This window comes from Ambystoma mexicanum, chromosome 6q (genome assembly GCF_040938575.1).
Source record: "Ambystoma mexicanum isolate Mex_15411 chromosome 6q, UKY_AmexF1_1, whole genome shotgun sequence".
Taxonomy (NCBI): Eukaryota; Metazoa; Chordata; class Amphibia; order Caudata; family Ambystomatidae; genus Ambystoma; species Ambystoma mexicanum.
Window position 1 is genome coordinate 1,166,264,808 of NC_090937.1, and position 22,212 is coordinate 1,166,287,019.

The 22,212-nt window shown below is 46.0% G+C and overlaps 1 protein-coding gene across 2 annotated transcripts in view; it reads right to left on the minus strand.

Moving 5' to 3' along the window:
• N4BP2 (NEDD4 binding protein 2) overlaps nt 1-22,212 on the minus strand; it is a 2,396,815-nt gene that overhangs the window by 296,085 nt on the left and 2,078,518 nt on the right. For both annotated transcript variants that reach the window (XM_069631771.1, XM_069631772.1), the window contains one exon: nt 20,023-20,191. In XM_069631771.1, coding sequence (XP_069487872.1) covers nt 20,023-20,191 — 169 coding nt within the window. The remainder of the gene's footprint in view (nt 1-20,022; nt 20,192-22,212) is intronic.

Sequence of the window (22,212 nt, forward strand, 5' to 3'; positions counted from 1 at the left end):
ATGGTCAATTGAGAGCACAGTGAGCTGAAGAGCGCCTGTAATGCGTGGGAACCATATTAGTACTAGTGATAAGTCTCTTATTACAAGTCAGTCTTAATGACCACACACGGAATGGGGGAGTTCTAGAGGCACAATGGTTTTGAGACAATAGAAAGTATTCTAGTGCCTTTTCGACTTTATGTGGTTTCGCTGATGCCTCAGATTTTACACGGGGAGCTGTTCCATAGTTGTGCCCATCCCGCTACTGTCAGCATTTACCCACCAGAATGTTTTTCCTAGACTTAGGGATGCAGATTACATCCTTGTTTGCTGATCTGAGATTCCGACATAGGATTAAGGTTTGGTCCTCTGTGAAAAGTATGTAAGATCAGGCGCTCCCCAAGGGTGATGCTCAGCACAAAAGTAGTCTCTTTGTTCCACCCCCAGCCAATGACTTGACAGCTGGAGAGGAGTTCTCCTATTTCTTTATCTCTTAGATGATTTGAGTTGCACGGTTCTGTAAGAATTGGAGATACTTGATAAATGTCTTTCGAGTGTTAATGTAGATGCTGTTACAATAGTCATGTTGTGAGAGGACCAGCCTTTTTACTAGGCCCCTGCATATTGGTAATCTTATGAAGGTTAGATTTTATTCAGCAAGTGGAGTTTAAAGCTTTTGTTTTTTGGAAACCATGTTGATCTGTGTAATGAATCTTGAGAACTGAGTTGAAGATTAAAGCATATTGTTTTTGCATGGCTTGTTGAGGTGCATAGATCCTCGAGGAACAAGGATAGTCAAAGGGTATGTATATTCGATGTGAAGAATGTCAATTCAGCTTAGCTCCATTAAGGCTGAAGCAATGGTCTGTGTGCCGTTCTTTTATTCTTTTGATGAATTATCATCTTAGAGGATTACTGTTCTTTCCTCCATCATAATCTGTACATGATCTGCATAGAGCTGCAATGGAAGAGCAAATGATTTGTGACAAAGTCCCCACCCTGACCCTGGAGGTGGATGGAGGGGTTGCTGAAGGAGTCTGATACACTGGCTACACACACCATAAGACAAACAGGAAGCAGGGGATTGCCGTATGAAGACACCGTAGGTCAGTGAATCAGGCTGAGTGGACAAGTGCCCCCTCACACTGTAACCTAGCAGGAGCCTGGTGTTGGAGAGGGCATCCTGCATATCCCACGAATACAGAGGAGAGAGTAGCAGAAGAGCAGTTGAGAGCGAACGTGAGTGACTTGTTATGGACGGTGAAACCGAGAGAGTAAATCCAAGCTGGAGACCTCCATAATTCGTTTCTCTGGCCTTAGCCTGGCAACAAGGACATCCATTGAGTCACACTCCTGCTCATTCAACTCAAAAGCACAACACTAAGATTCCCACATGTGAAAACACTACCCTCGATAGTTTTGCCAGTTATCAACCCTTCAGGAATATAAAAGTGGAAAGTTGAAGCATGCCAGTGTGGACTTTTGGAGAAACATTGTATTCTAGGAAGGATGGAGGAGAGAGCAGACAGAGGGAAAGCAGGAGGCCACCAGCTGGGGAGAGGAGAAGAGGAACATTAGGAGTTGGAAAGAGGAGAGGAGGAAAATTCAAAGTTTGAAAGAGAGAGAGAGTGATTACATAAGAAGAGGAGGATTAGGTGTTGGAAAAAGGGTGAAGATGAGAAAAGAGGAGAGGGGGAACATTAGGAGTTAGAGAAAGGAGGAGGAGGGTGAGGGAAGCAGGAATGCCAGGAGGCGAAGAGAAGAAGAGAGGTGGACGTGACAGTAGAGGAGAGAAGTGCATGTTAGAACTCTTAAAAGCTTAAGTGGTGGTGTGGAGAGGCGAAATCTGATACTGACAAGGGGAAGCCTGGGACGGGCAGAGGAGAAAAAGGGAATAAGGGGTGGTCCTATAGGTACAAGAACTTGGCGGGACATCGAGGAGCATAGAGAGTGGGCTGGGGCGCTGTAGAGCCAGGACCATGAGAAAGGAAAGTGGTGGGACGCCTAGTAATAAGTCAGTGGAAATGCCCTGGTGGTGTCTTGTTTGTCTATGGACCAAATCCAGTGAGTGATTACCACTTTGGATCTGGGAATCCAGAAGCAAGTCTGTCCACCATACTTAAGCCACCAAACGACACAGCTAAGAAAGCAGGACATTTAAAGCAGATACTTCACCCAGAGAATATAAGCGACAAAGAGCCCAGAGAATGCACAAAGAGAATTTGACAAGACATTTGACTTTACATTCTTTACATTTGTTGTCAGTTTACCTGTACCTACAAATTGACTGTCTTGTCAAGCCACTGGGAGAGCAAAGGCCCCAAGCTTGCTAAGAACTGGAGGACTGTTGATCAGGACCTCACCCAGAGACACTGATGTGCTAAGCTACTCTAAAGCTCACCATGGGTAATTGAGTACAACTTAGTGAATCACCATCTTGATCAAGATTCCATGTATTACATATTATTGCCTTCAAGAGATTAGTTTGTTTTATCCCTGTGGGAAAATCCTAATAAAGATGTGGTGGGAAAGATCTTTCGTGTTTGTCACATGTTTGATCCATGTTCGCTTTGTGGCAGATATCAGCTAGGGGCTTCATGGGGAGATCAATTATCTCAGTTAAACTCCACATGGTGGCAAAGTAATGTTACAGAGCAAATGGCTGGATTTAACCTGCCAGATTATGTTTAGGACAAAGGACTTAAACAATTTCCCAACAGTATCTCCAATTCTTAGCTCATGGTGGAGGAAGTAAATTAACAGGGTTGTGATCAACAATATCACAGCATGCTGATGGTCTAAGAGAATGAGAGCAGCCAGCTGGTTGGCATTCTTGCCAGGAGAAGATGTTCTTGTATCTTGGATAACATTGATCCCATTCATCGTGGTGATAAGAATCTATAAAAGAATGTCTTGGTATATTTCTGAATTAGCTGGAGGGACACTATTTCTAGGACTCCTCTTAGAGGTAAGGTTGTGGTTGGATGATAGTGAGCCTGTGTCATTGTGTAAACGCTGGCATTTAGAAACACACTGGTCATACTGCCTTTTTTTCTATTTACAAAGGCAGTGATGAAAACACCAGAGAAGCATTGCACAGCGCTGTTAACCCCAGGGTCAGGATACCGAGGCATTCTTTCATAAATCTAACAAGCATGGAGACTCCTTGTGGAGAAGAAACTTTCATATCCGACAGACTTTGTATGATCTCCAATTGTGAAATTGCTTTAAATTAGTTGAAGGACTATATTGGTGTCACAGAATGAAAGTTGGAGATTAATGGCTTGTTAAGGTGTGTAATGAACAACTGTATATTCTGGATCTTATTGATAAAGAAGTCTGATAACTCGCTGGCCATCGTTGTATTGGTAGCAGAGATATTTTCAGAAGTCATTGCAGATAATGTTTTGTTAGGTGCACCCTTGATACCATCTTGAAGGTATGCTGTTTTCCTGTGAATTAATCTCTGGTAGTTATGACAACACAGCTTACATGCCTTGTTAAATATAATTTTCAGATAAGGTTTTCCCCCACTTTCATTAACATTTTCTATCGTCTCTTTTCTTGTTATCAGGTTGCCAGTTGAACAATTTATTATCAGCTTTATGGATTGGGATTTCATTTGTTTATTCTCATCGGTGCTGGGCAGTATAATGATCTAATGTCAAGGATCATGGGTACATTAGGCTTTTTGGATTTCAGTCAAATCCAATATAATCAGATTTCTGCCACCTGGAAATATGTTACCTTTTAGGAATTTTAACTGAAAGACATTTCCACTAGATGGTCAGCACTGTCTACTGGAGGACATGTTCTGACATTCTCATACTGAATATGATCTTAACTGAAATAAGTCATTTGAAATTTTCCCCTTAATTATATGCTTCATGGGCCATGTACTTGTTAAAGGTAGCTATTTGGAGGCCACCAGGGGGTGCAGGCAAGATGGCTGCCTGGTCCATAAGCTCCCCATATGGCCCCGGGAGACACGCAGAGTTATAGGAGAAAAAGGAACGCTCCCCCCTCCAATCGTAGAAAATCAGCTTTGTGAAGCCACAGGGAACCCAGGGACACCCGGCTGGTGCTTGGGGCCGCTCCCGATCCGGAGATATCCATTGGAGGAGCCTGGCGCCTTCCCCTCCCCCACCCGGCCCAGCAACACACGCGAGCAGAGGAGTTCGGAGCTGCCTCGCGCCCAGCAAGGGGAGAGCTGTGTGCTGTAGCCCGCGCGCCGGCCGGGCCGCCTGCGCTCCGGCCGGGACATCCAGTGGGGGGAACCGGAGCTCCACGGGCACCGTGGCCGCAGGATCTTCTGTGGAGGGGGTCCACCCTCCACACCCAACACGGCACAAGAGGAAAGACCAGCCCGACATGCCGTGTGACCGGTGGCACACCAGGGCCCCTGCTAGCAAAGGGGGCTCCCATAGAGTTTGCCTCGCTTCCCTCACCTCCATCGGCGGGGTCCTTGGCCTGCCTGGGCTGTCGCGGGAGCGCGCCCTGGCCCCTCCTCCTCTCTCCTACACCCGGCTGGGGCCCAACATCGCCTGACACCGGGGGAGTGCGGCTGGTGGAGCCACGGCTGGGATCCCCCATCTGCCGCCGCAGCTCCCCCGGGCTAACTCCTCCTAGGCCCGGGAAACGCGGGAGCGCACCTGGGCCCCTCCTCGGCCTGCCAACACTTCGCGGGGAGAACTGTCTGGGGTGAGCATCTGCGGGAGGCAGAGCTTGCATGGGCCTACCCCCCCAGTTAAGGATTACACAGGACACTCCAGTGAGGGGGACCCTCGCTCCACCACCTTGCCCCAGCTCCTTGGAGATAGCCCCGGACATTGGCGCTGGCGCAGACAGCTGGAACCGAGTTAATACCCCAGTGGTCCCACAACAGGCCCTTTGCGCCCACGGTGGCCTAATCCTGAGTACTACCAGATAGTAGGACGGGTGACGCGGATCATCCCCCCGGGTCGCTGTCCCCCTCTTGCCACATGTGGGAAGCACAGACATGGGGCTGCTAAAGTAGGAGGGGACCCACAGCACCAAACCCGGAGGCGCAACTAGCTAATCGCCTGGAGCCCCAAACATACCGACATAGAAGGCATCAGGACATCACAGAGGGGCTGACCCAGGAAGAGTGAAGGAGCAAAATACACCGGTGGCTGTAGAGTTGGGCCCTGGTGTCAGTTGGAATCCTCAACCAGTGAAATAAACTACAAGGACTTGCCAACCATATAGTGTATCGCGCAAATTGAGGTGGAGGCAGGGGGGTGAGCTCCGGATCCAGGGAGAAACCACTGGGGGCATTGAATAACTACAGAGATTTCGGGGGAGAAACAGCCCATGAGTTGGAAAGAAACTCTAGCGAAATACCAATTTAAACCTGGAGACCCAGCGATGGAGACCGGACCCTCCCCCACCCAGGCCGCCGACATGAACACCATGCAAAACAACATCCAGACAATCCTCGATGAAATTAGGGGGATGAGAACAGACATGGGAGCTAAGCTGGCCGACCTCACTTCCAAAGTCTCTACCCTGGAGGACCGAATGGAGGGGGTTGAAAACAACCAGGTCCCTACTGTCCTCAGGGAGACGCAAATGGAGGCAAGGTTTAGAGAGATACAGCACCGAGAGGGGGAACTCCGTCTCAAGGTGGACGATATGGAGAACCGCGAACGGAGAAGCAACCTGCGGATCTTCGGCCTGGCAGAGGTGGAGAGGGAGACCCAGACGAGCAGAGAGGGCAAGGTGCAGGATATCGTCAGGATTGTCCTGGGAACTGACTCTGGGGAGACGGTCCTGATCGATAGGGTCCATTGGGCCGGTGGAGGTGGAAGGGGTCCGCGCTCGGTCCTCGCAAGATTCCACTATTACAGAGATAAAGCAAGGATACTCGAAAGGGCGAGGACTCGGAGACATACAATACAGTAATTCCAGGGTGGCGATCTACCAGGACCTCTCCGCCATCACGCTGCAGATGAGGAAAAACTGTGCGGCAATCACCAGGTGGCTACAGGAGAAGGGGGTCCGATATCGCTGGGGACACCCGTTCTATTTGGCAGTCGAATGGCAAGGTGAGCGCCACCACCTTGTGACTGAAGATGACATCCAAAGAGCCACGGATGAGTTAGTTGGGGACCCCCCAAGGGTCATCCAGAGATTGGAGCGGGACTGACTGGGACCCTACCTGGGCTCCACAGGGCCCCGATTTGACTCAAGAGAAGCACAAGGTGAAGGGCACTCGGAAGTTCCAGAAAACTAGACATCCAACTGCGGGCCGCGGTGAGCCCTCATGATCATAATGAAAAAGCCACAATGTTATTCTCTATAACGCAGTTGTTTACACAACCTCCGGGGGGTTCCCCAAGTTGGGGGAATCCCATGTTGCCTGTGGGTGTTGCCACTGTTGACGAGGTTTCTGTTTAATTGATGTGACACGAGGTTTGGAGCCTGCCGGGTGAGAGGCTCGGGGAGTGTTGTGATTCGAGGTGCACTCATACCAGACTTCCAATTTTGGGGAAATTCTCTCCGACTCGCACCGAACCCCAGGTTCTGGAACATCTACAGTGGGTGTGGTGTATTGCATGCTGTGGGCATAAGGAGGGAAACATTGGAAGGGAGCCTCCTCTAGGATCCTGACCTTAACCTTAATTGAGAATAGCTTTTGAATAGTGGTGGGGAGGGAATGTTCCACATCACTAATTCTCCCAGGGCCAGGGTAGTAACCCTGGTGGTTCGTCGTCTAACCCCCGAGGTTTTTTGGGTGATCGAGACAAACGCCTTACCTTACAAAATGGGTAAGGGAAACAGGGGACAAGGGTTAGGGAGGGGGAGGGATGAGGGTAAGCGGGACACCAAGCAATGGAACTACGGGTCAAGTAAAGAAAAGTTACAGGGGGATCACACTGCAATTTCTCAGGGCAAGGGTAGTGATGATCATGGTTGAAGGCCGGATTGGCACGCCCAATGTGAAGGGCCTAAACACTCAGAACAAGCGTTCTCTCACAAGCAATATTTTCCGAAAACAAAAACTATCAGTCCTCTTCTTGCAAGAAACACACTATAGGAGAGGTGCGGAATCGACGATAAAGGGAAAGGAGATAGGAAGGGACTTTTGGGCCTCGCACAAATCCTCTAAGAAAGAGGGAGTAGGCATTCTGCTCGGAAAATCAATGCATCTCACTGATGTTGAGACGAAAAGGGGCTTCGGGGGAAGATTTCTGGGGATCAAGGGATTATCCCAGGGTGTACGTGTTACACTTGCCACTCTGTACGCACCCAACGTTGGCCAAATCAGGTTCATCCATAGGGCACTAAAGTTATGGACGAATGGGCAGAGGGCGCGATGATTCTGAGGGGAGATTTTCACCTCATCACAGACCCCCGGCTAGACTGGTGGTCCGCTAAAAGGGTAGGGCCAAAAGCACCCACTAAGGACAACCTTGCCCCGAGGGACCTCTTGCAAGAATACTATTGGGTGGATGTATGGCAAAAATGCTGGCAAACGCCTGGCGGATACACGTTCTTATCTCCCCCACACCAAACATATACCAGAATTGACCTACTATTGGTGTCAGGGGAAGGGGGGGGGGAGATTGGAAATCCCGTCGGTGACCTGGTCGGACCATGAACTTCTCGTTATGGACTGACGACTACAGGGCGCCCCGAAGTCATATAGATGGCGCTGTAATGTCACCCTCTCGACAGACCAGGTGTTCAAAGAATTCCTACGGAAAGAAATAGAAGCCTTCTTCGTAACGAACGACACAGGGTGGGGCTCCCAATGGCCACAGTTTGGGAGGCTGCAAAGGCGACCTTCCGGGGTCTCCTTATCGCAGAGGGCTCGAGGAGGAAGCGGGAGAGGGGACTCATAGACTCCAAACTCTGCGAAGACCTAAGGGTGATGAGGGCACATCTCATCAAGGGCAATGTAGACCATGAAAACCTTCTGGGTGAAATGAGGGAAAAAAGATAAGCCCTACACACAGTCCTTATCGGAGAGGTGGTCAAAAAAATGAGATACACAAAACAGAGATATTGCGAGAAGGGAGACAAGGTCGGGACCCTATTGGCAAACAGGCTGAGGGGAAACAGAGCCGACAGACGGGTGGAGGGTATCAGAGATGGTGTGGGTAACATTCAAACAAAAACCAAACCGGTGGCTGTGTCATTTGCGGAGTTTTATAAGGTATTGTATACTAAGAAAGATGGGGAATCCCAGGAGGAGATCCAAAGATCCCTTGAGGACCACCCTCTCCCCAAGCTCACAGAAACAGAAAGAAAGGCACTTGAAAGGGAAATATCGGAGGAAGAGATGGAGGGGGCTATTAAACAGTTAAAGGTGGGTAAGACTCCAGGGGGGACGGATATACAGCTGACTTTTCTAAACAATATCAATCGGTGCTCATACAACCGCTAACTAAGCTGTTCAACCAAATTAAGACCCCGGACACCATTCCACTGACATTCTTGCAGGCCATGATCACGGTTATACCCATGCCTGGTAAGGACCCGGCGGAATGTGGCTCTTATAGGCCAATCTCGGTCTTGAACACAGATGCGAAGATCTTCCCCAGGATCTTGGCGACGCGCCTAGAAAAATGTATCCCCCGACTGATCCACCCAGATCAAGTCGGTTTTGTGTTAAATAGGCAGGGGGCCGACAGTATGCGTAAACCATACAAGGGTTAAGCTCAAAAGGGGTCAGAATGGAGGGCGCTGTTCTCCTATCCCTAGATGCAGAGAAGTCGTTCGATAGGGCGACCTGGGCCTTTAGAGGGGGTTTTGTCGTCCCTGGGGATGGGGCCCAAGTGGCGAGGATGGATGGCCGCCCTTTATTCTTTTTATTTATAAATTTGTTTATTGGCATTTTTAACAATTTCAGTTACATGGCTTTCAATGTGCCTTACGCATGTTCAATTATCGTGCATTTCAATTTTACTTTAACATTATAACAAACAACAGTAACTGTCTCCTTGCAGTGTTCGTGTGTTGCAGTGTCTCTCGTCCCGGGGGAAGGGGGGTTTGAGGGGAGGGGGGGCAATCGGGTTGCTCAGGGGGGGTGTGGGGGGGTGTCTTCCTCGGTCCCGCGGTGCCTCCGATTAGTTCCTTTCAGTTGCTTTGCTGATCTCGCATGTGTATCCATTTCAGATCATTGGCTCATGGGGGTTTGTCGTCTGAGGAGTGGAACATATGTCTAGTAAGTTCTTTCCATGCCTCAAGGGCTCTGCTGGACTCATCGGTGGATCTGGCCACACTTTCCAGCCCAGGCCTTAGTCTCAGCCAGCAACCAACGCTCCAACGCTCCAATATGACGTTATGTCCATAAGTCTGACTGTGTGCTTTAGTTTGGCTAGTCTGGGGTAAGTTCCCAGTAAGCACTCCTCGGGTGTCCATTTGTAATTGCTCATGCCAGTGTTCTCACATGTTTGTTTCACCTTCTCCCACAGTGTCTTTGCCTTGGTGCATTCCCACATCATGTGAATTACATCTGCTTCCTCCCTCATGCGCCAGGTGCAGTTAGATTGCGCTTGTTTGCTAAATTTGGCTATTCGTTTCGGGGTTAGGTAGGTTCGATGCAGCACATTCATCTGTATTTGTCGGAATCTGTGGTTCCTTGACACCTCTTTGGGGAATACGAGCGCTCTGTTCCACTCCCCCTCTGTCATTTCTCTGCCTATATCAGTTTCCCATTTACCTTTCATTTCCATGCTTCGGGGGTTAGGTATATCATTCAGGTGCCTGGATATTTGGGATATTGGTCTACTGCCCTCCCCCATCTTGTATAGTAGTGTTAATAGCGGTTCCGTGTCCGGTTCATCGGGCCATGTTTCCCATTTGCCTCTTGCTGTGGCGCGGACCCTCTGGTACCAGAGGAACTGGCCCGCATGAATGCCCGCCCTGTCCTGTAGCGTGGTAAACTCCCTAAAGGTGCCCTCCTCATAAAGATCACCCCAGGTGTAGACCCCTTCCTTTTCCCATAACCTGATTTGTTTCAGGTCAGTGGCCGTTATGTATAGATCTGCGACCAATGGTACTTCTGGTGCATAAGCATTCTTTGTGTGAGTGAGTGTTCTTGCTCTGCGCCAGATTTCCCTCCCCAAGGTGACTATGAATGGTGTTTCTCCCAGCATTTTTGAGGGTACCCAGACCAGTTCTTTCAAGTGAAGCGGGAGGATCGTGGTCTGTAGTAGGGGTGTTTCATCTGTGGGTTCGTCTGAGAACCATTTAGATATAAAACTGAGTTGAGCTGCTAAATAGTATTTTTCCAGATTTGGTAGCTGAATGCCGCCCTGAGAGTATGGTAGAGTTAATGTCGACAGCGCTATCCTGTGTCTGTTCTTCCCCCATTTAAACTCTTTTATCAGTGTCTCAAGCAGTCGGAAAAAGGGTTTGTTGATATAGTGGTGTATATTTTGGAACCCATATAAGAACCGTGGCAATACAATCATTTTAACTATTGAGGTCCTCCCTATCATCGACAGAGGGAGCCTTGCCCAAAAGTTCATGGACCTGCGCTGAGCTGGGAGTGCTGCCTTTGTATTGTGTTCGTGCATCAGTGTAAAGGTATGCAATATCTGGACTCCTAGGTATCGGAATGTGGTGGTCTGCCATCCTATCCCCACCTCCGGGAGTGCCTCTGTGTCCTCATGTTTCAGGGCCGCTAGGGGGAACAGACAGGATTTTGACTTGCTGAATTGGATCCCGGACACACTGGAGTAATTATCTGGGACTTCCAGCATGGTGGGAAAGTTAAGGTGTGGGTTTCTGACATATATGAGGACGTCGTCCGCATATAGCGAAATGATGTGGTCTACCCCTCCTAGCCTTATGCCTGCGTCAAAGAACTGCTTCCGGAAATGGATGGCTATGGGTTCCAGTCCCAGTATGTACAGCATTGGGGATAGCGGGCAGCCTTGTCTGGTCCCTCTTTGTATGTCCCAGGCTTCCGACACGTGTTTCCCAGATTTCACTCTTGCTCTTGGTCTGTTGTATAGTATCTGAACCCATCTAATGAACCCAGGTCCGAAGCCAAATTCCCCGAGTACAGCCACAAGCCACTCCCAGTAGATGGAGTCAAACGCCTTTATGGCATCTAGGGATAGTAGTGCATATGTGCCTTTGTCTTCATTAGTTTGCGCGGCCGCCCTTTATTCTAACCCTTCAGTAAGAGTGGTGGTAAATGGTGTTGAATCAGAAGCCCTTCCATTGGAAAGAGGCACGCGGCAGGGGTGTCCATTGTCTCCCCTTATATACGCACTGGTAATGGAACCCTGGGCCATAGCGATTAGGGGGAACGACAAAATCCAAGGCATTAAGATAGGGGACATCAATTGTAAGATAAGCCTATTTGCCGATGACGTGTTGCTATATTTCTCCAACCCATCCCAATCAGTCCCTGAGGTACTGAAGCCTGGAACGATATGGGACCCTCGCGGGCTATAAGGTTGGGAAAGTCAGTCGCATTTATAGCGGTTCAACTTGAGGAGGTAGAGAGGCAATACATTGAGGACCCCCCGTTCTGTAAACAAGCATAGGGACTCTGCCACCTAGGAATCCAGATACCACCAGACATGGCAGACCTTTTCAATGTAAATTAACCCCCCCTGTGGTTGGCAATTAAGCGAGACTTAGAACGGTGGACGAAGTCTAGCCGTTCCTGGATGGCACGCCTCAATTCCATTAAAATGGTTATCCTCCCAAAGTTCCTGTACTCTCAGGCGAGACTTAACAGATTTTGAGAAATTTCTAATCACATATAAGGGGACAAAAGGTGTGATATCAAGGCTTTATGGTCTCTTACTGTTCTCTGCCCCGCGGGATCCCCCGTCTGCTCAGATACAATGGGAAAAAGACCTGGATACCCCCATCACCGACAGGAGATGGACCAAGATCTGTAGACGGGGCAACCGCTCCACAGCCGCGCCCCAATACCGCCACCAGGCCTTGAAATTGATACATAGATGTCATTACCCTCCACAGAGGATAGTCAGGATGAGAAGGGGCTATGACCCTCACTGTTGGAAGTGTCACACTGAAAAGGGGGACTATGTGCATATGTGGTGGAAGTGTCATGTGGTACAAACCTATTGGAGTGAGGTGCTGTCTTGGATAAAAGAGGTTGATGGGATTGAAAGAACCCTATCCTCCTGGCTAATGTTGTTTGGCATTGAGGTGGAGGGAGGTCCGAAGGTGAAGCACGATCACATGGTACAGGTCATGCTAGTCGCCGCCAGATCCTGTTGGGCCCAAAAGTGGAAGTCACCCCGACCTCCCGGGGAAAGAGAGTGGGTCTCAAAACTACGGGCCATATATGACATGAAATTCTTGACCCACCTGATCGATGAATCTAAGATTAATATTGAGGGCCTATGGCTTCCCTTCCTTGACAAATATTGGAGAGCAACCTGAGGGACATGAACACCGTAAAACAGACTGCTGGGTCTTAACTCTGCCCTCGGGACACGCCTTCCTGGTGACTGAGGGGGCCGGATGGGACGGAGGACCTAATTTTCAGCTGTGGGGCCTTGCGTTTTGAGCGTTTATATGTGGACTACCTTTTGCAATATAACGTGTCACAAAGTTCCGTGTTGGAACCTGCTGACATTATTGTTATCGAAAGATCCATGGTGAGGGAGAGGGAGGGGGTAGGGAGGGTGGGGTGAGGGGGGAAGGTTGTGATTGATTTTGTATGCATTTCAATGGTTTATTGTTGTTGTTTTAATGTTGCGACCTTAAAAACTCTAATAAAACTGAATTTTCAACAAAATAAAAGTAGCTATTTGGAGTTGGTTATTGGATTCCCAAAGCCACAGAGTTTACCAAAATCAGTTAGCGACTTGTCGGAGGCGATCAAAATCGACAACTTGATCAAATGGTGCCTTTCACTCCAAAGATCCAACATCAAACACTAGTCCTTTCAAGTTCTTTTGGGGAAATGGGCCAAAGAAATGTAATTTCTATTCCACCATTGCAACGTTTTCAGCAAAATATCATTGTACGGGTTAGTTAAAGAATAGCAGGGTTCGGTCTATGATTTGAATAATTATAATACCTAATTCACATCAAATTAAATATCCAGCTCTTTATATGGTTCCAGAACTTATTTAACTACCCACTTAGTAAATATGCAAACTTTATAATTTGACCAAGTGCTCAATTGTAATCTGCGTGATCAGAATATTAGTTAACCATGGGCCTCATTCCGAGTACGGCGCTAACCAATGGCGCTATTAACGCCTTGGTTGACGCCGTACCCGGACCGGCAGCGCCTTGGTGGTTGGCGGAATTACCGCCCCATTCCAAGGTTGGCGGGGCGGTAATTCCCCAATCCCCATTTACCCTTCCCCATTCCCATTCTTGCCCCATAGGGCATAATGGGAGTGGGGAAGGCGTCAATTACGCCACCGTAAATTACGGTGGCGTAATTAACATCAAGGTCCCTTAGCGCCATGGTATTTAACGCCTGCTAAAAGCAGGTGTTAAAAGCACCATGGCGCTAAGGGAACTCGGAGTATGGCGGTAAGGGATTACCGCCACCGCTCTCGTTAGCGGTGGCCGCTATCCCTTACCGCCATACTCGGAATGAGGCCCCATGTGTTTTTAAAAAAAGAAGGTTGCTCGGATCTTTGTGCTGCTTGCAGCTTTGAAAATAAATATACAGATAATATAGATAACCCCACTTCTGTCCCACATGCACCTTCCCTTTCCTCTCTTGAACACCAGGATTTATATCATCTTTGGGTAGTGCATGTCTTCAGGTCCACTGCCAAATGAATCCAGACTCTTAACTTGCCCTCTGTCACACACACACTAGACTGGAGCCCATCACATCCGTTTTTGTATTCTTTGCATTATTGTATGTGTAGTGTTCCTTTCACATTATAAATTTGGGTCTACAAATCCAAGAATGCAAAGAAATAGCAAGGCCTGCATCAAAAACATCTGTTTTTGTATTTCAAAATAAATATGCATAATATACACACAGCAATAAAGGATACATGTTTGTCTGGACAGGAAAACACAGTCATCCGGGATTTGTTTTAGGGAAATAATGGGTAAACACTGATAACCCAGGTTAAGAAAATAAGTTTGAAAACCCCTGAAGAACAACACCAAAATTGGAAAAAGAAACACTGAAAACAGGAAACTGGCTTGACATGCTTCAGCACTTGAAGTGCACAAAATATCCCATGCCAATGCTTTCCTCTTAACCCATTTCGACTACTATAGAAGCACAAATCCAAATATTCCAACTCATCAAAAATGCAGCCGCCCACGTTAACTTTTGAATATAATGCAAGGATTACAGCTCCCCAGCAATCAGGCCCATCCATTGGCCCCACACCCTACAGTGAATTACATGCAAGGTCATGTGCACCACCTTCCATGCATATCAAGATAGAGGCTCCAGCGTCATATTCGATAAATAAAAAAAAAAACACATCAAACACGTCACCAAGATCCAGTAGCCAAAGGCTATTGGTTCCACCCAAAACCAGCCGTGCAACAAAAAGTGTCTGTGCTTACTGGGTACAGATCAGAGATTTTAAAATTCCTCTATCCCACATGCATGACCTGGACTATCCACTAGCCTTTAGGAATGGTCTACAAAATGGTCTCTTTGTCACCCACTCACTAACATTCTCTCCTCAATATTCTTAGTCTCTCCTCCGTGCCAAGATATCCTTGGGTGAGTAATTCTATCTTCAAATATTATGCAAATTCGTATAGCTGGTACTGTTAACTAACAAAACAATCTGGCTTGGCTTCTAAAATGAGAAACACCACAAACATCAATCAAACGGATTTACAAATACCATGGATTTTTAGTATCAAAATTAAATAAAGAAAATATTTCATGAATATTATAAAACCTTGTATACCAGCAGAGGCATATAGGATGAATCAGAAACTTCTAACATATTCAATCGGGGATAAGTACTGAAATTGTCTAAAACGACCAAAGCTATGCCGGAAAATTCCATTGGGGTAGATTACATTTTAGGGACTATCAATTCCCCTGGGAAAGTGAAGACACCAAGATGCAATATCCTACCGTCTGAATTTGACAAAACATTTGCTAGTATTTTAGTGTCTAAACTCAAATCTGTCTACAAACATGGCGGCCTAGATATTGGGATCCTTCCTGAGTAATGATAGCCATTAATAATCGTACTATACAAATCTAATAAAGTTCCTAAATATTGTGATTCATACCGCCCGATTTCCCTAATAAATGTAGACGCTAAAATCCTAGGAAAATTAAAAGCTGCAAGCTTAAGAACACCACATGAATTAAAACATCCAGATCAATGTGGTTTCATTAGTGGTAGGAATAGCTCTATGAACCTCTGCAGATTGCATCACGTAGTGGCCATAATACAACATTCTAGAGAAGGAATGGCAGTGCTATCCCTTAATGTGGTCAAGGCTTTTCATTCTTTGGACTGGGAATGGTTATGTGTGTTACTAAAGGGATATGTTATTGGAGCAAGTATGATAAAATGGGTCTGCTTGTTATATAGAGTATCTCCAGCTAGGGTGATAATAGGTACATTAAAATCTCCCATATGGATCTGATTGGAGGTACCAAACAAGGCTGAATGGTGTCCCTGATCCTTTTCACCATGGTGGTGAAAATCCTAACTGGGATCTTCATAAACCATTTTTTAGAAGTAGGAATAGAAATTAAAGGGCACACTCATGTAAGCACACTCTATGCTGATGACATGTTGATATATGTGAGAAACCTACTGTATAACATAACATAACATGGATGCTAGAAATACTGGATAATTTTAGTGTAATATCTGGATTCAAAATCAATAAAGACAAATCCAGCATTTTTCATTAGCAGGCCTCAGGGAGAAATTCAAAGGGACACTCCAATCTGGGGGGTTACAATGGGAATATGAATCCTTCAGGTATTTAGGAATGCACGTGTTTCATACTCTTGAAGAGACATTCATTAATAATACTGGGAAATTATTAACTGGAATGGGGAACACTATGGAAAATATCACCCTTTCATTGATGGGTAAGATTGCATTATTTAAAATGCTTATCCTCCCCAGGCTATTATAACTATTTGCAAACATACCATACATGATCAAGCAAATATTCTTCAAAACATTGGACACTAAAATAATGGAGAGTTTAGGGGCAGAAGGCCATTGCAGAAAGGCTCTGCCAACACTATGTAGACCCCATCAATAAGAGGACTTGGGTCTCTTGGGTTGCGAGTTATACTTTCTGCTGCTCAATTATAGTATGTGGCGAGCTGAAACAATACGCAAGTTGGTAAAGTTAGTAGACTGTTAATAGATCTCCCAAAGCAAGGGAAAGGCTTTGAATTGACCTGGGATTCCATGGATTCCCTCAAGAAGAGTTAGGCAGTATACAGAGTATTCACAATAGGTCAAGAGAACACAGTAGAACAAGTAAACACTGACCAGGGCTTGGTGTAAAAGAGATATAATTATTTATTTAAAACCACATCTAGAAAAACACACAGGCACTAATAGTAAGCAATTCAAAAATACGGTCACTAAAAGATATACACTCCCTTAAAAGAATATTAGACAAGTCTTAAGTAAAGCCCCACTTATTTTCAGACAGCGGTGAGCGCTTAACGTAGATGGCACTCTAATAATTCGGTTTAAAAGGGTGAGAAAAGCAGAGAACAAGTTGAAACAGATCCCAACACTTTTACCAGAACATAACAAAAGAGGAAGGCAAAGTGAAACCGTGAAGTTAGAGTTCAAGAGGCCGGATCCGCTTTAAGAGGATCAAACGAAATGTGTCTAAGGTCACACGGTTGCAGTGCACAAAAGTCTTGAAAAGGTTCAAAAAGGAGTTGGACCAAAGAAAGGGACCAGTTAGAGGGTCAAGGCGGCTAGTCCAGAAGGTTAAGGGGTCATTATTACCTTGTAGCAATCTTTAGAAAGGGAGGCCTGGCAGACACGGTACCTTAATGTGGTGAGAACGCTCCAGCGGGGGCAGTTGTTCCTGGCAGCGGGTGCAAGTCGGTGCTTCGTCCAGGGGAAGAGAGGATCTCGTCGTAGAGGAAGACAGGAGTCCGTTGCACTGCCAGGGAAGAAACCAGCCGCAGAGTTTCTCAGGTACAAGGAGCGGTCCGGTGATTCGCGGTTCAGTGGTGAGTGGCTATCCGCTGCCGGGGTGCTTGGCACGGGCAGTTCGACCACAAACTGGAGTGGGGTGCGAAGAAAGAAAGGAAAACTGGTTGTGCCCACCAGTCAGGGGAAGAAGCCTCTCCAGCCGGGAGATCTTCTCCGTCGTCGGTAAGTGGTGAGTCGGTTCTGCAGGGCTCCACCGGTGGTGTCGTCGTGGTAGGTCGGCTCAGCTTCTCCCTCGTCAGATTCTCAGGTCCTGTGGCGACTTCTGAAGTTCCAGTCCCCAAAGCCCTGCTTTTATGCAGAAAACCCCATTCACTCAGCCTAGCTGTCAATCAAACATGCTAAGTGGTGAGCCGGCCGGCTCACCACTTGGGCCAATCACACAAGAGTGCGACTTGAGTTACCAAGGTAACTCAGTCCAGGGTGCCTAAACCCCTTCCCACACCCCCTGTGGTACCCAGACAGAGTGGCACTACTTTTGGAGGCTTCTGTGGAGAAGCCCGCCAAAAAGTGGAACAAAGGGTTCGACTTGGGTTGGAGTCACAGAAGAGAACACAAACGCCATTTTAGAATCGAGTCTTGGCAAAAAATACCAACCGGAGAATTAATATTAATTAAATAAACCGGCGGTATGTTCAAGGCTATGAGAATTAAATAATTAAAGTTGGTAGCCTCGAACAATGGGAAAATCCCCTAGGAAAATATTCGCGGTCGAATATAAAAAGTAGTTTCCACTGCCACCAGCCAAAACTCGATCAGGGGAGACGGAGACGTGCCCCCTCGACTAACAGACCCCGGGGCAATCGAATTGCCCCGACCAGTACGTCCACAATATGATAGTTTGTACTGGTTTCTGTTAATAATTTGGGACTAGTAAAGCCAATGGTGACTTTACATGCCCTGGGAGACAGTAGTCAGTCCCAGGGTATGGAGTCTATGGTGGGGTGTCACTATGACACCCCTGTGTTACTGCACGGAGGGTGCTGTGTAACACACATAGGAAAAACACATGAGACCCTATGGAGTAAAGGACCCCATAGCCCATAAAACACATTACCAGTCAAAGGAATACCATAAATCATGTCCAAGAGTGGGAGAAAAAGAGTCTCACTCTTGGCAGGAGGAAAAAAACAAACTCCAGAAATCCAGCAAAGCTGCTGGGGGACTCACTAGGTTAGGAAATTCAGCCTAAAGAGAGAATTCTCCCTAACACTTTGGTCTCGGAAGAAGGCATCATCTCTCGAATATATAAAAAGTCAATTAATGGAAAGATAACCCTGGTTCTTAACATAAGCAAGAAGTGGAAGAATAATTTGGGTGTTCTGCTAGAAGACTGAGAATGGTTGAAAATATGTTTGCAAGCACAGAAAGTCTCTAGAAATGCTACATTTAATTTGAGTTAATTCAATTTAATATCCTACAAAGAGTATTCCTGACATCAGTGAAATTACATACATTCTACCCGGCTTTGTCTCATGAATGATCCTGATGCCATCAGGGATATGTGGATTTCTGGCACATGTTATGGAACTGCACATTGATCCAAATATTCTGGCATGGCGTAATAATTAGAACCAATACACTGTGGTGCCTTTTTATGTGACCCGTCCTCTTGTCTATTAGGGATTCTAGCAGGAGACAAAAACAAAAACACAAGGAACAAATTGCCTCTTTGCGAATCCTTTTTGCCAAGCGAATCCTTTTTGCCAAGCGAAGGATGGCGATCTCTTGGAAATGATCCAAAGGTCCATTGATCACCCAATGGTTAAAGCATATTCAGCGATGGGTACTGGCCAAGGAAGAAGTCCATATAGTAATACAAAATTAAAGAAGAAGAAAACATCTGAATGGACTGGGGGAAATAATTAAATTAATTCACATCATCGCCTCACGTGACAATGAGCCACCATGAAGATAACACTGTAGAGAGTTTATGGGAAATTTGCTTCAAGTATAAATGACCTAATTTAGGTCCTAGTGTCAGTATGAGTTGTTTGAACATTTGTGGTAATGAGTCTTGATGAGGATGAGATGCTGTACAGATTACAAACAGAAGTCAATATTAAAAATGCATTGAGAATATGGGGAATATGTTGATTTAGGAATTGAAGATATCGTTAGGGCCCATGCCCTGTATAGTCATGTTGAGAATGCTGCCACGTTCCATGTAAAACTTCTGTTGTTTTATTCATGGTTAAGAAAATCCATAAATGTATATTTTTTAAAAATAATACAGCAGAAAAACAATGGTAGTCGTCCAAGTTAGGGACCTGCTTGTTAGCACAAATACTCAATGTCAGAATGTCAGGCACATTTTGACAACACCTGGGGGTGCAATGTAATAAACAGAAGCATTTCAAGAACCAGAAAAGGAAGCACCAAGTCAAAATTAAAATAAATAATGTTGCCAATGATGTTTAGACGTTCTATTGTTTACTCTGAAACAGCAGTGAATGATTGCGTATGTTTGATCACATATATGAAATATAATTTATGGAACAAATTAACCTTTCTAGCCACTCGTTTTTTTTCAACCAATACATTCTTCAGTGAAGGTCTGGCTATGGATTATCTTTATAAGGGCAGTACTACCTCATTTGAGGCAAGATTTTGTGCACTCTCTTATACATCAATCGCATGTACAAACAAGAATAAGGCTTATTCCAATAGATTTCATGCACAAGTTGTGTGTGATCTCCCATAATTGTATAACATTCAATATGAATATGGTTTCTTTTTAAAGAGATTATTAAAAAAGGTTGTCTCCTTTTGTCTGGTCAGCATGCATTCCCTTTCATACTGCTTCTCTCCTATCTAACTTTCAAATAACTGATTCATCTTACACATTGGATAGTACTGCAAATTCCAATAGTGAAATTGTTGCAAATATTTTATGTCCAACAGTTCCTACCTTCAGCTTTCTCGTGTAATATTTGAGACATGTTTTTAATAGCTTCGTCAACATGAAGCCCATGCAGGTCCAACACATTTTCTGGCAGTAAAGACTCATTCACCCGATTAAAGATCTGCAAAGCTGCCAAGTGGTTCGCTTCCTTCATCTTCTTTCCATGGAGATGTCCCTTCAAATTAAAAAAAGCAGAAAAATATACAGTACTTGTTATTTGAAATCTTGATTGACATGTGATGTGCTCTTAGCCACAATACAATAATCTTCTACCCAGTGAGCCACCGCTCACACATTTCTTTTTCCCTAATCAATACCCTTAAAAGAAAAATTGCACCTCTTGTTTCTCACCATGGTATGGCACTGGTAGCAAACCACTATGCACAGGCACATGGTTTAGCCATAGTATGCATGATCTACTGTCCTGCAGTGTAGACACTGAATGCCAACCCAGTGCACAGTGAAATACTGTGCTATTTTGAGGATCGTATTCGCTTGTAAGTGCTTCATAATGTGATGAATCTCATGGAGTCATCACTAATCCCGAGCCAGAGATCTTCTCCTATATGGCCAGGGGATGGCAGCTGCTATCTGATCCTGATCATGAGGGTGGTATTATGAGGGAACATCACATGGGGGGAGATGGCGGTCGGGGAGATGTGGTGACCCCATCAGGAGAACGCAGTATTCTTCCCTCCTAAACTAAGAAGGCCCTGTAATTCCTAGGTTCATGATGGCATGTTATTATATAAATCCCTCCAGTTGAAAAACTCTAAAATTCCTTCCTACCAGACATTCTAGACAGAATACAATTTTCACCTCATAGGTACATAACCCACACAACACCTCCTGTTTCTGATGGTTTTATGCTTACCAGAAATCCCAAACAAAATCATCTTAGAAGCCCTATACAACTTATGGACTCCAAGTCCCATAAAACCCCAATGACTGGGACGAGTAGGAAGGAGTTAATATGGATCAGAAGAAACACTAAACTGAACAGGTGTCCGCATTTACCAAAGAGAAAGAAGTTGAATGGAGGCAGAAGGAAGCAGTGCCACGGGAGAAGGCAGAGGCGTGAGAACGGATTGTGCTGGTGGAAGCAGGTGTTCCCAAGCTGCTGCTTGCGGGCAGTGCTCACCGGAGAGGTGCTGGGCCATGGAGGAATCTGCAGGCACTATAAGGGGACCGCTGGTGAACTGGCAGCAAAGAACAAGGATTGGGCAGCAGCAGGCGAGCGCAGAGTCATCGGAAGAGGTGAGAGGAGGTCTGCACAGACGAAGACGCCATCCCAAGGGGAAAGAATCACTGCAGAAAAGTGCCACAGGTCAGAGGCAGAGCCAGACACCGGTGAGTCTGCCCAAAGATGTTGGGGGCATTTTGACCGGCATGTGAAGCCTTAATAACTCATTTTGAATATTGAGTAAGCAGAAAACAGACAGTGTTTGCTCAAGTACTCATGTACGAGATGTCAATCTGGGGAAGGTTGGAGCAAGTATTGCCACAAGCCACTGAATGTTAATGAAGGAATTAACAGACAAAACTTGAACAAGTCTCCATATATGAAACATCAATATGGAAAAAGCTGGAGCAAGCGTTGCCAAAAGCAGGTGAATACTATTGAAGAGGTGAAAAGGTGGAACTTGAACAAGTCTCCATATATGAAATGTCCACATGGGGAAAGTTGAGACAAGTAATACCTTAAGCTAAGGAAGTATATACATTGAAGGAACGCAAATGTGGTATACTGAAAAACAGTGGGAACATAAAAGAGACCCTCTGGTGAAAGAAGCACATCAGGCAGTAAGCATTTGGGTAGAAGATACTTAGCAAGAGAATAAACCAGGGCATCCGCAGACCCCAGAAGGGGATTCCTGGCAGGTGAGTGTACCTGGTAATTCATCTAAATTACTCAGATATTACAGAAATTGTGAACAGATACCTGGCAGGAGAGTATACCAGGGGATCTATAGAAATCAGATGAAGGGAAGTCAAGGCAAACCTAGTACCAGGCCAGTTAAAGTTAAATAAAGGGACATTGTGGGAGTTTACTAGGGAATCTGATAAACTTACGAAAGTCTTTCTGGCAGGGGAGTATACCAGGAGGTTCTCCGTAAGAAGCGATTGTTTTAAAAGAGACACTTTCATCATCTTAAACTACTTTCAACATCCCTAAGGAACTATTATTTGGTCAAA